General features: G+C 39.4%; 1 protein-coding gene across 1 annotated transcript in view; it reads left to right on the plus strand.

Moving 5' to 3' along the window:
* The first annotated feature begins 1,643 nt into the window (after positions 1 to 1,643).
* Positions 1,644 to 13,718, plus strand: part of NEGR1 (neuronal growth regulator 1) — an 849,377-nt gene continuing 837,302 nt past the window's right edge. Inside the window, exon 1 of the mRNA XM_035018274.1 lies at positions 1,644 to 1,889. Coding sequence (XP_034874165.1) covers positions 1,714 to 1,889 — 176 coding nt within the window. The 5' untranslated portion in view covers positions 1,644 to 1,713. The remainder of the gene's footprint in view (positions 1,890 to 13,718) is intronic.

Here is a 13,718-nt window from a genome sequence, read left to right on the forward strand (position 1 = left end):
GATCTGCAAATGGCCCGGAATAGCTGAAGGGTCTTGAATCTGGAAACGAGTTTAAGAAGGGAAGAAGTAGGAAAGGGTAGGGGGCGGCCCCTTGCCCGGCACCCGGGTCTGCCTTACGCCAGGACAGCGGCTCCCAGCGGCGGGGCAATCGGTTAAGAGGCTGCGGCGTGGGAAGCAGGGGGAGCCTGTCTGCGCCGCGGAGGAGGAAATCTCCAACCTGGTTCGGAGCCTGTTAAAAAAATATATAACCCTGTGACTCGTTAAACCCTAAAACTCAGTCCTGTCTCGATTCGGATGCGCTGATCATTATGCCTGATAGGCTCAAACGGGTCAGACTGCCTCGTACATAACAGGACTGCCCGGCTCTACACAATTAAAACACTCGATTGCAGCCTCTTCCCGACTGCGTCCAGCCACGACCCGCCCCGTCCCTCCCACCGCGCCTGCGTGCCGCGCGCGCACGAGTCCGTGCACGCGCATACTACACACTCACCCCTCACACATCCACACACATCCTCCATTTCGACCCTACCTCGCGCACACACACGCACTATTTAGTGTCAGCACGCATAGGGTGGGGGGCGGGTAGCGGGCGCCCTCCCATCCGTATTGACCGACCCAATAGATACACCAGCTACTATACCGCAAGGCCCCGCATGCACCCCTCCATGTGCCCTCAAAAAGCAGCACCCCCGCCACCGTCCCTACCTATTTCCGAAAAGAGGTAAAGAGTGAACTAGTTGGCCGACTGTAGCCAACTTATCGATTGTAGCGCGGCCGCCCAGGAGAGATTGGAAAAAAACTAAACAAAATCTCACAGTCCCCGGCGTCATGATGGCGCCGACTACAACTTGGAGGACTTTAAAGTTACGGTGTCTCAAGAGGTAAAACGCACCAGAGAGGGAAAGCCAAGCGCCCCTCAGCTCTCCACCTCAGCACCGACACGGAGACTTTTCTAGCAAAACGTCACTCTAGTGCATATGACAAGAAGGGAAGCATTTTGTCTAAGACACATCTCTCTTTCCCCCTCACTTTGCATAATTGTGATATACCTCCTCCTCCGGATTTTTTTTCCGTTTTCTTTCTTTTCCTTCTTTTTTTTTCCCCCCTTAAATTCCCCCCTCCCCTGCTGCATCCCCAGTCCCCGGGCGGGGTTGCTAAGGAAACGGCCGCTTGGCAACGCGCGCGAGCCCGGGGGCCAGCGGCCGCCGCTGCGCCCCGCGCTCCTTCTGAAGGCTGCTGCGATTGCAGCCGCCCGCCGCCGCCGCTCGCCCTGCCTCCGCCGCCGCCGCCGCCGCGCCTCCTCCCTCACTCGCCGGCGCGCTCGCCTCCTCGCTAGATGGTGTGCGAGCCGCCCGAGAATTAGACTCACTCCGGACTCGGCCAAACGCAACCGAGAGGAGGTGTAGTGTGGTGCCAGGGGGTGGGAGGGGAGGGAGGGAGGGAAAGCGAAGAGAAGGAGGAGGGGAGGCAAAAAAGAGAGAAACAACAGCCAACAACTAGAGGGGAAAGAAAAAAAAGAAAGAAAAGAAACCCACCCACCGACCCCCCCCAAAAAAACCCACAAAAAAAGAAAAAAAAAAAAAAAAAGAAAAAAAGAGGAAAAAAAAAAATCCTGTGGCGCGCCGCCTGGTTCCCGGGAAGACTCGCCAGCACCAGGGGGTGGGGGAGTGCGAGCTGAAAGCTGCTGGAGAGTGAGCAGCCCTAGCAGGGATGGACATGATGCTGTTGGTGCAGGGTGCTTGTTGCTCGAACCAGTGGCTGGCGGCGGTGCTCCTCAGCCTGTGCTGCCTGCTACCCTCCTGCCTCCCGGCTGGACAGAGTGTGGACTTCCCCTGGGCGGCCGTGGACAACATGATGGTCAGAAAAGGGGACACGGCGGTGCTTAGGTAGGAGGAACGGCGTGCTTTTCGTACTTGTCTCCGTCTTTCTCTCTGTCTCTCTTTCCACCCTTCTTGCCTTTTTTTTTTTTTTTAACATTGAGTAATAATGCTGGTGGTGATCAACATAAAAAAAATAATAATAATAAAACACAAAACCCACACATCTCAAGAAATCCAGGTGCTGATTCTGCCGGGAGCCTGGCCCCTTTACTCTGGGGCAGGTAGCAAGCTGGACGCGTGATGCTAAAGCACTTTGCTGGAACGCCAAGTAGCCCGGGGATGAGTAAGTGTGAGGTTTAGGAGGGGCAGGTGCCACTTTGAAACTCAATTCACAAGGTCTCTGTTTTACTGTCATGGGGTACTCTTGGAGAGTCTGACAAGTTTATCAGGTTTGTTTCTGTTTTACTCTAGCCTAAGCTACTTTTTCAGAACTGCTGGCTCCCTGCTCCCATTTATTTTCCCTTTCACTTGGACACTTAGGCTCAATTTCTCCCTCTTCAAGAGCTTTCTTTCTTTCCGCTGATCGTTTTCTCCCCTCTCTCTTTTTTCCCTCATTTTTCTTTTCCCATTTTCCCACTTCCTTCTTACTCTCCTTTTCCTCTATTGCCTCTTTTCATCATTTTCCTGTTTTCTCTGTAATCTTTCCTCCCTTTTCTATTTTCTCCTCCTGTTTATCTTCACCACTCATTTCTGATTCTGTTTAGCCCCCTTTCCTCCCCTCTTCACCTCTCCCCATTCCTTCTCTTCCTTTTTCATGTCCCTGTTCTGTGATCTTGTCTTCCCTTTTTTGAGTCACATTTCCCATCCCTCTCCCCATATCCTTTCCCATCACCATCACATACACATGCATGTTCCCTCTGAACCCTTCCAGTACCATTTTCTCACACTCACAGATCTCTTTCCCTTCAACACACTCACTCACATACTCTGTTTCACATCCTCACACACACTGGCACTTCCATGCTCTAACAATCACTTTCATGTTCACATTCTCTTTCACTGTTTAAAAGGCACACAGTCCTTCACTGTTCCACACACTGTCACTCACACATGTGTACACATGGTCCCTCTCTGTCTCCCTCTGTTTCTCTTGATCCCTTCTTCCCCCTCTCCTTCTTCCCTCCTTCCATGTTCAGTTTTACTTCTTTTTCTCACTCTCCCTTCCTCCCTTCTTTTCCCTAAGCTTGAGCACTGAAATGTTTTGTCATTAATGAACATCCACAGCCTGATTTTACCCCTAAGCAACACTGCAGAGTGAGCGTCTGGAAACATTTTTTTTTTTCTCTTGTGAAAATATGAATTGATGATCAGCAGTGCTTAGATCTAAACAAGGCTAAACACTCTTATTCCTTCATTTCCCATTGCCCTACCTTCTCCCCCCCCCCCCCCGCCCCGGGCAGCCCCCAGCTGACGTACACTTCAAATCTCCCTGAAAGATCTTCTTTCTCTCCACTGGGTGGTAGTTGGCTTGTAAGTGTGGATGCACAAAATAAGTATACATGGCATGTTTAAGGTGACAGAGAGTGGGATAGGTTTCTCTTTGAATTGTGCAACATATTTAAATTTAACGATCTGGAATCTGGGTGTGGTATATGTTTTACATCTTCTGAAACATGCTTAGGACTCCAAATTCACTTGGAATACTATTATAATTTCTGATATACACTAATAACTAATATGCTTTCATAATATGTTATCTATGCTGCTGTAAATACAAAATGCCACTGAATGTATACAAAAGTAACATAATTTGTTATAACTTAGTAAAATACCTTTTCATTGCTGGTAAAAGCTATGAACTCTATGTCACATAGAGGATATAAATAAAACCCACATTTATGTTCTTTATATTAAGTTTCTTTTGGAAGTTTGAACAACAGTGGTAAGCATGAAACACTACCTTCAGAGGCTGCAAACACAGATCATGGGAGCTGCAATCTGTGTCTGTGTGGCAGCATATTGCTTATTTGTGATGAGCATGAACATTTTCAACCTAAAGGGTTTGATACACTACTTGCCTTTGGGTGATTTATCTTGGCATTTTGTTTCTAATGAATCTAATACATGCTATAGCTAATTAAAATATCTGGAACCATATTCTGCTTCTAGGAGACCTAGGTTTAGTTCTCTCATTGCTTGCAATAGTGAAGCTTCTCTGTCTAGCTAATGGGGGCAATATCTTTCCAGTGTTGTTGCTTTGGTGCAGTCCTTGTTTACTTGTGTACATTGTAACACATCCACTGAGATGCTTTATCCTGACTCTTGTAATATCTTAATTAGGGAACTTTTGACTCTCAAACTTTTTAAAAAAGAATAAAATCTCTATCTCTTCTAAGTGACGTTTCTACCAATTACAGTGTTTATTTCTTTTTTAATAACCAGAATAATTTCTTGTCATATGAAACAGAAGTCAAATTACCCAAAGTAATTTGCTTATAGTAATTCTGTAATTCTCTAGGGACTGTCCCTCTTTTTATTTTTATACATTGTCCATAGGTTTTTAAACTATTTTAATATCTGTGTTTATAAGAAGTTCTCTCTCTGTTAAAAATTGTTAAATTGTATCAGTTGTTTTTCTTTACTCTTCTTCTGCATCTGGTATTTGCTCTGTTCACACCAGTATAGACAGAGCTTAAGGACAAATTGAGTAAGTCAGGTGCCACATTTTTCATCAAAAGTAATGTCACAGTTATATTTTATGTTTTTACATTGGAGACTTAGAATCATATTTGATGTTACTCTCTAAATCATTAGGAAACAAAACAAAACAAAATTTACCTTCAAACATACACCCCCTCCCATCAAAGTACAAAAATCGGGTGCTCAAGAGAACACTTTACTGAATTACATGATATCATTTAGTAAGCTTTACCCAGTATACTCTATTTTTAATGTAATACATTCCTCAGTGTCTCTAATAAAGAGCAAATAGTGGTATAACAGTTATCAAATAACTTTAAGAGCTAAAGGCCTGAAAGTGCAAACATGTCAATCAGTGACTATGTTGCTTGTGGTTACATTAATGAAATAGAAGTGTAAAGGTCAAATGATACATTTCTATCTCCTAAATGCCAGAATGTCTGTTTTAGAGAAAAAAGAAATCAAGAAAAACAAAACTTTCCTTAAGTGGCATTATAATACAACAGGGAAATCATTCTGTGATCTACTAACTATATCTATCATTTTACAAATCATCTTCTCTGTTTAGCTTAAATAGTGGACTTATAATGAAATTCCTTTTAATTATTGCAGCTTTCTTATCATTTTAATTTTACCTTTAAAGTTAGTGAAGCAATATATTAAGTGTCAAAATTTCCCTTACTCCTAATAATATTATTCACTGATAAATCTCTGAAGGATTCACTTGAGCTATTTGGACCTTCTTGATAGAGTATTTAATGATGCACCTATTCAATATAGAACATTTGGTACCTCCTTTACTTAAACTTTGGATTTCAATACATGCATGTATGTCTTTGAATACATTGTAATTTGCTACAAACACAAATTAATGCTTTCATTAACTTATTAAATATTGACTTCAATTGCTACTATGTTTAATACATATTAGTAGTTTATGCCTAACAAAATTTGTTAATCTTCCTATGGAGAAATTAACTTTTTCTCCAATCTTCAAATTGCATTTTGTAGTACACGGAAGATAGGAATTAATGTTTCGCGGGGTGACATAGCAAAGAACAGAAGATGCTAGAACCACATTGGTCATATTTCAGGACCTTCTGTTTCTAGACCTGGCGAATCAAGGGAAACATAATAATGCTCTGGATCAATACATAAATTTCAGATGACTTTTAAAATGTAGTTTTGCATCACTTTAATGTGAATCAGTTGTTTTATTCTTACCATATGAACAAACAGTTATATTAACATGTCCAAAATGTTTAATATTCTTTGGAAACAATACAAGGAACATCCTCATATATATCCTCTTAGTGACTGAACATTTTTTTAAACACATGTCATTTTTAAGCTAATTCTTTCAAACTGTTTCTACTTCAGCTCTTCTATATGAATTTTGTACATTTTAAGCCGCCTTCCTGATATGAATTCAAAATACCCTATTCTGTACTTGTCATGCTTTAATCAAAGAAAGGAAGAGAGATTCTTTTCTTAAATGTGGTATCTTCTTTTACCTTAGCAAAGTTGAACACAACTCTGTCATTTTAATACAGTAGGTTTGAATGGAAGTTATATACGAGATCCCAATATGATATTGTAATAAGAGGGACGATTTTTGCTTACAGCAGAGAACAGAGAGCACATTTCCACAGAAGATATTTTCATTGGAAGCCACAAAACTTTCACAAGTAGACTTATAAGTGGATATGATAAGTATTTATCACTTCTCAGAACTATTTATCCAAAACATTGACCTTTTGATTAGACTACATTAATTAGTTTTGTTTTGAAATGTATGCTATTGGATGTAAGAAAGTAAAGGATTTATTTATGAGAATGCAGAATTACTGATAGCAGTAGAAATCAATTGTGCTGTACTTTTGGAATATCATCAGAGTGTCTCACATTGTCTGTTGAGTCACTCCTACACATTGATGCATTACATATTTCAAATATGTTGTTTAAATATATAGGCATTTTCAATTTAGAACATTAAAGCATTATTTCAAGACCTATTTACTTATTCAGTATATGTTGGACAAATATTTTTAAAATTCTGAGTTTTGGGCGCCTGGGTGGCTCAGTTGGTTAAACGACTGCCTTCGGCTCAGGTCATGATCCCGGGGTCCTGGGATCGAGTCCCACATCGGGCTCCCGGCTCAGCGGGAAGCCTGCTTCTCCCTCTCCCACTCCCCCTGCTTGTGTTCCTGCTCTCGCTGTCTCTGTCTCTGTCAAATAAATAAATAAAATCTTTTAAAAAATAAATAAATAAATAAAAATAAAATTCTGAGTTTTTTTTTTCCCTTTTTCAAAAAAAGAAGGGGAAATAGATTATCCTACTGAGTCATTTTGGAAAAAATGTGTTCTAGAATACAGAATAAAATGCTACACCATTGCCTGTAATGATTTGCCTTGCTGTTCAATTAGCATGACCTATTACTTGGTATATCTGTTATATTAAAGGACAATGTAGTTATCTTAAAGTTTTCTAGATAAATTTATTTTGCCCAGCCTTTTTTGTTTAGAAGAATTGATAAACCTATGTGATTGTATAAATCTTTGAACACATTCTTGTTAATGAAGTACTTATTTAAAAAAATTTTTTTTAAAGATTTTATTTATTTGACAGAGAGAGACACAGTGAGAGAGGGAACACAAGCAGGGGAAGTGAGAGAGGGAGAAGCAGGCCTCCTGCGGAGCAGGGAGCCCGATGCGGGGCTCGATGCGGGGCTCGATCCCAGGACCCCAGGATCAGGACCTGAGCCGAAGGCAGACGCTTAACGACTGAGCCACCCAGGTGCCCCAATGAAGTACTTATTTTAAAGAGATTGCCTTTGCAATTAAATAGCTCCATGGAATAAGTTAATTCTGCAATATCAGACTTCTGAAGAACTTAGGGAAATGTTCATACCTTGTTTGTGACAGTTCTGGACCTGATTGAGCAGTCCAATTTTCGTTCTGCTACCCTCTACTAGTGGAGATAGATGGCAGAGCTAATCCCTGAGCCTCCATTATCCAGGCAGCCATCAGCATCTGCCTTCATGTTGTGTGGTGGCCCAAGTTTTGGGAGAAGGCTTTACATGATGAGTCTGACTCTACAGTGTTTGCCCCCTCCTCATTGCTTTGGGCAGTGTCCCAGTGTCTCCATCTCCCACTGGGACCTCTTTCTTTCATCTTCTACCAGAAAACTTGCTCTTGGGCTTCTGTTTACACTCTCATCTCTTTGTTCTTCTCTCTTATGAATAGTAGTGGCTTCCTGCTATTCGAACTCCTGGGTGGTCTTACCATTACCTATACTCCTCAGCTTTTCTACACACTTTGCAATTAATTTCTTTCATTACATTCCCTGTTGTAAATATCCAGAGTGTTTTAAGTTTTGCTGGTTGGAACCCTGATTGATATATAGTGAAAGGTATTAATTTCAGTGATTTTAATTATATTTGATTAAATGACTGCTTTGCCCATGGCACCATAAACGTTGCTTACCAGCACTGGGTGGGTATAATAGCTATTGAGAGAGACATGCATAGAAGTTAAACCATAACGACATTGGGGCATATTACAAAGAAGAAAAATGGATTTATTTTCCCACACCCAGATTATGATGAGAATAATAAACCAAATGTGTAAATATTTAATTAAATATACATTGATTAATAATATTTGAGTAAATAATGTTGCCAAGGGTGGGAAAATAAAGAAGTTGATGAATAAATATTGGCAAGACTCGATAATTATGTATCTTTTTTTTTTTTTTTCACTGAGCAAAGGAAAAGGAGGGCTAAACTCTGTTTGTGGATATGGGATCAGAATGCTGAGATAATTCCTACAGAGTTGCCTATTGAAATCAATAGGAATTAAAGGCCTTTCTTTTGTGTAGCTTAATACCTGAGGAACTAATCAAAATTTCCAGTTTCTTATGAAGTATATGGTCATAACAATGCCCATGATTCTAGTATTTGGCACTGTTGGAATTAGTCTCTCAAGCCATTTGGGCCTTTTGATTAGAGATCAAATCACTTGGGGCGCCTGGGTGGCTCTGATGGTTAAGCGTCTGCCTTTGGCTCAGGTCATGATCCCAGGGTCCTGGGATTGAGCCCCACATTGGGCGCCTGACTCAGAGGGGAGCATGCTTCTCCCTCTCCCTCTGCCTCTCCCCCTGCTCATGCTCTTTCTCTCTCTCTTACTCTCTCTGTCTCAAATGAATAAATAAAAAAAAAATCTTTAAAAAAAGAAATCAAATCACTTTTCTATTATATTCAAAATGACATAAATCAAGACATTGTAAACATCATGTAACTTACATAGAAGAGCTAAGGGAAGCTTCATTAACAAGTTGTTGTTTTTTTTTCCCCTCTCTTAACTAAGTATTAGATCATGTGGCAACCTTCCTTTAACTTCATCAAAATACTTTCTAAAGGCATTGTGTAAGTGTCTGGCTACAATATAAATAAGCACTCACCGGAAAGTCTACTTTTGGTATATTTCTTCATGCTTTTGCAAGAAAGACGGTAATTTAAAACCATCATTAATGAAATGACCCTCTCTCAAGGATGTTCAAGAGAGGATTCTGAATTGGGAGGGAAGTTGGACTTAATTGATCTCTGCCATGCCATCCTTTTCAAAGTTTTGCTGATCCATTATAGGTTGTCATTGACACTTTCTATGTATAAGAGAAAATAAAACTTATTGCTCTTTCTTTCCTAGCAGCATCATATTATCTGCCTTTTGGCTTTTGTAGAGGGAATTTTAAATTGGGTCACATGCTCTTTTGTCAGGTATTTTGTGGAAACAAGAACTTCCCATACTCCTAGAGAGTTAAAATTTAGGATTTTCCTACATGGTCATAATCATTATCAAATTGGGTTTTAATTAGTCCCCTGTATCTAAAAATGTAATATCATTTGAAAGATATTGAAGAAATTTAATAATAGCAAAAAGTTCTTTGATGTTTTGTTAAAATGTACTTTCTGTTCTTTGCTGTATTCATTTTAATGGACAAAATAGCTGGGTGTGTAAGCACTATGACTCTTGTTCATCTCTTCCTAGGCCCTTAACACAGAACCTTACATTTATCAGGCTAACATCTACTATTTTTTAGTTAATCAATAAATTTTTTTATTATGTTATGTTAATCACCATACGTTACATCATTAGTTTTTGATGTAGAGTTCCATGATTCATTGTTTGCGTATAACACCCAGTGCTCCATTCAGTACATGCCCTCTTTAATACCCATCACCAGGCTAACCCATCCCCCCAGCCCTCTCCCCTCTAGAACCCTCAGTTTGTTTCTCAGAGTCCATAGTCTCTCATGGTTCGTCCATGTTAAAAAAAAAAAAAAAAAAAGAATATAGCAGGAAGGTAACATCTACTATTTTTTAAATTAATGATTCCATGGAAGGATAAGTGAAGGGATAAATGTGTTTGTGCTTTAGTTTATTAATTGTTTTACATTTTAATAATTGTAATCTATTTAATACTGTGTTGGATCTGCATATTTATAGTGATTAAGTACTTTTTATTGACTCCATATATCACAAGTCTCTGCCTTACGTAATTCCTGCAGAAATCCTACTGGGTTAAGACACATACATTGGAATCATTCAGTGTCTTTTAATTGCAGGACACAACCTACTAGTGGGTCTTGAAGAAATTTTTTAAATTAAATGTACTAAGTAGAGTAGAAGGCATTATATGTAGTAAAGGTAAGTATTGTTTGATAAAACGTTTATTTTGTGTGCGTGTGCGTGCATGCATATGCTGTGTCAAGATTTTAGATGTATTTCTTACTGAGGGTTTCAGCAGGGAAAGTTTGAAATGCAATGGTATGGTTGTAAGATTTTAAATTGTAGTTATAATTTTAAGAAGATCAAAGAGTTTAAGTTATATAGTAAGGTTTTTGCCGTTTGCAATGATAATCACCAGATAAGAAGGACAGTTCAAAGTAGTAATATGTCTATTGTGACCTAACATTTTTTTCTGTTTCTACCTCAACTCGTGAGCCTCTTCTTCCTTTCTCCTAAGGTTTCAATTAAATCAAATCAATAAAGATACAGAGGTAGAGAGAAATGGCTATTTGCTATGGACAAATAACGCTCATTTGAAAAGTAGCTATATGCCCCAAAGCCGAGCAGAACTTTTATATCATTCTAACCATCTCCCAGAGGTAGGTCAACAGTACTTTATAAACCACATGGTATTGATACTAGCTGATAGAATTTTAATGTGGTCATATGGCTTTGATTTATAATGTTGAAGAGGTTACCTATTAGCATAGTGTTTTCTAAGCCATATCAAGTTCTGAATCCTGACAGAGGACCTTTGATGCTCTTAGGCAACCAGCTGGCATGGGAATTGGTCTTTTAATCACTTTCTCTAGGAAAAGGGAAGTATAGGAAAGGAGGAATTTGGCAGTGTTGCCAGCATTAAGTGTTGTTCTTTTGAACAGTAGCCAATGCATTATACTTTCCAGATAGCTGGTAATTTGTTCAATTTAAGGAGGATGTTTATAACCCTTTTTGGTCTAAAACTAAATTGTTCTTTAGTGAATTTCACTAAGTTGTTTGGACACAGGTCCAGTGCCCATGCTCATGCTACAGATAGGGTTTCTTTAAAGCTATAGCTATTGCCATAAAGTACCGAAAGGTTTTGCGTGATTTAAAAGGGCCATGGGAAAAATGTGTACTGTTGTCTTCAGAAACCCCTTTCCTCTCATGCAACTAAATTAAATTTAGAGATATTAAAAGGATTTAAGAGACATTGTGAACAGAATTGCTATAATCAGAAGGCAAGAGTATTGCTTGTACATTCTCTGCAATAACATATACTATTGTATCGAGATATTAAATGAATAAATCAAAGGAATCATAATGTTTTCTTAATCTTATAGATAACATGTTTCTTATAGGAGAACATTTTTAGATATATTTGATTTATAAGTAACCTGTTTTCGGTTAATGTCTTGGTAATTGGTCAGCAGGATTGATGGCATCTCTACTGCCTAACATTGCTTGATACAGTATTTAGTACTCAAAATCTGGATGTTGACTGAAGGAATTGAAGGCGAGAAAGAGGAAGGGGCAAGGGGAGGAAAGAAGAAGGCGGAAGGAGTGTGTTATGTTATGTGAGTGACTTCTGAGCAAATTACCTAAAACTTTAATCACTGGGATGACAAAATTAAGCCCTTAATTTGTACTGTACTACAATAAAAATGATTTAATAATAAAATAATATTTATTAAGAATAGCACATTGTAATTAATTAATTCCCATGAAAATGAATAAATTTCATTTCATATAATTCATTAAATATTTGGAATAATCCTAAATCTACACCTTTCCCATGATGAAGTGATGTATGTTATACAAACTGAAGTTCTAAAATTATATTTTACATTCAGGTATATGTCTTCCTTCCAACTTACTAGTTCACTTCTGTTTACTTTAAAAGATAGCTAGTAACTCTGGACCTTGGCCTGCACTGGGGTCAGGGCCTAATTTTTCAGAATATGTTCACAACAGGAAATTATATATAAATCTTTGAATAATTGCTCCCGTCTTATTGAGCATATGTCACTGATCGATTTTTTTCTCATACATCATTAATGGGAAATAATAGATATAAAAAGTTATTTTTGCTTATGTACAGAGTTTATCTTATTTTGTAATTGTTTAGTTTCATTGAAACCTGTCGTGCTTCGAGGTGTCCAGAATGGGAGTGATGAGAATTTGAATACCTACTTCTCTAATTACTTACTGGCTACATGACCTTGAACAAATGCCTTACCCTTGATTAGTATGTTCCTAACAGAACTACATGGATTACATGGGATAATACATGTAAAATGCTACCACAGTACCTCCCGCATAGTAAGCACTACATTTATATTGGCAAATAATTTTATGTTGCTTTTCTTCTCCTAATCTTAATCTGAAATTTATGGCACTATTTACTTACCGATATGATTTTTAAATCATTGCTTCAATTATTTGTGAACCAACAGTACAATACTCGTTGATCATATATTTATGCTGTGATTTTGTTAAAATTACATTTGTTAACTAGAACCCCAGGATGTCAGATAGTGATCTGTGGTTAAACAAACAAACAAAACACAAGGAAAACAGAAATAGAGGAGTTTCTTACTCACAGGTGCTGGAGGAGACACATGGCCCACTTCAGGGGCCACATGGGAAGTCTAGGCAGAGAGCTCAGCCACACCTGGAGTACCTGCCTTTATGAGGGTCGATGGGTAGAGTGTTTGGTGGTTGCTTGGTTCAGAGCCTATTGGTCAATTCTAACCAAAAAGAGCAGAGGCTCTTAGGCTCCCACAAGGGGAAGATACACAAGGGGAGGCAAGGGACAATGTTGCTCACAAGGACTCCTGGGAAAGTGATATCAGAAACTTGGATTTGCTTATCACTCTTCTGGAGATGTGCAAGTGAAGGGGCTACTGTCAGTCCGTCAGTTCAAGGTTCCTGTGGGCCGCTTGGCCACGTGAAATGGATGAGTAGGCAGCGATAGCCTGGAGTAGTTTAGCTACACTCTTGACATTTTGTATTTTAAAGATTCTGTTTTGTTGTTTTTTTTTTTTAAGATTTTATTTATTTATTTGACAGAGAGAGACACAGCGAGAGAGGGAACACAAGCAGGGGGAATGGGAGGGGGAGAAGCAGGCTTCCCGCTGAGCAGGGAGCCCGATGCGGGGCTGCATCCCAGGACCCTGGGATCATGACCTGAGCCCAAGGCAGCCGCTTAACAACTGAGCCACCCAGGCGCCCCTAAAGAGTCTGTTTAATGGACATACTTGTGTTTGTTTTTGTTGTTGAGCCTGATAAACAAATGCAGTAACTTAAATCTGGAAGGAGAAACATACCAAAAGAGGCTTTGCAATTATCAGGGTGCAGACCCAGAGCACTCAATAGCAGAGAAACCACAAATTTTATACTCAACGGACTGATGGTGATTTGACTCACTTAACAGAAGTAAGAGATCACTGTAATTGGGTGGTCACATGAAACATTGAGAACGGAGGAAGAAATGAAAAGAGACAGAAAAGAAGAAATGAAAGAAAGTACAATCTGATGGCAGTGGAATAGTTAGAGGGCTAAGATTAACATTTGTGACAGTTTAGGAGAGAAAAGGTGATAACTGGTGACAACATTGGCATAGTCGGTAAGAGAGCGAGAATAA

The sequence above is a fragment of the Mirounga leonina genome, unplaced genomic scaffold (assembly GCF_011800145.1).
Source record: "Mirounga leonina isolate KUSES-001 unplaced genomic scaffold, KU_Mleo_1.0 Mir_173, whole genome shotgun sequence".
In the NCBI taxonomy this organism is placed as follows: Eukaryota; Metazoa; Chordata; class Mammalia; order Carnivora; family Phocidae; genus Mirounga; species Mirounga leonina.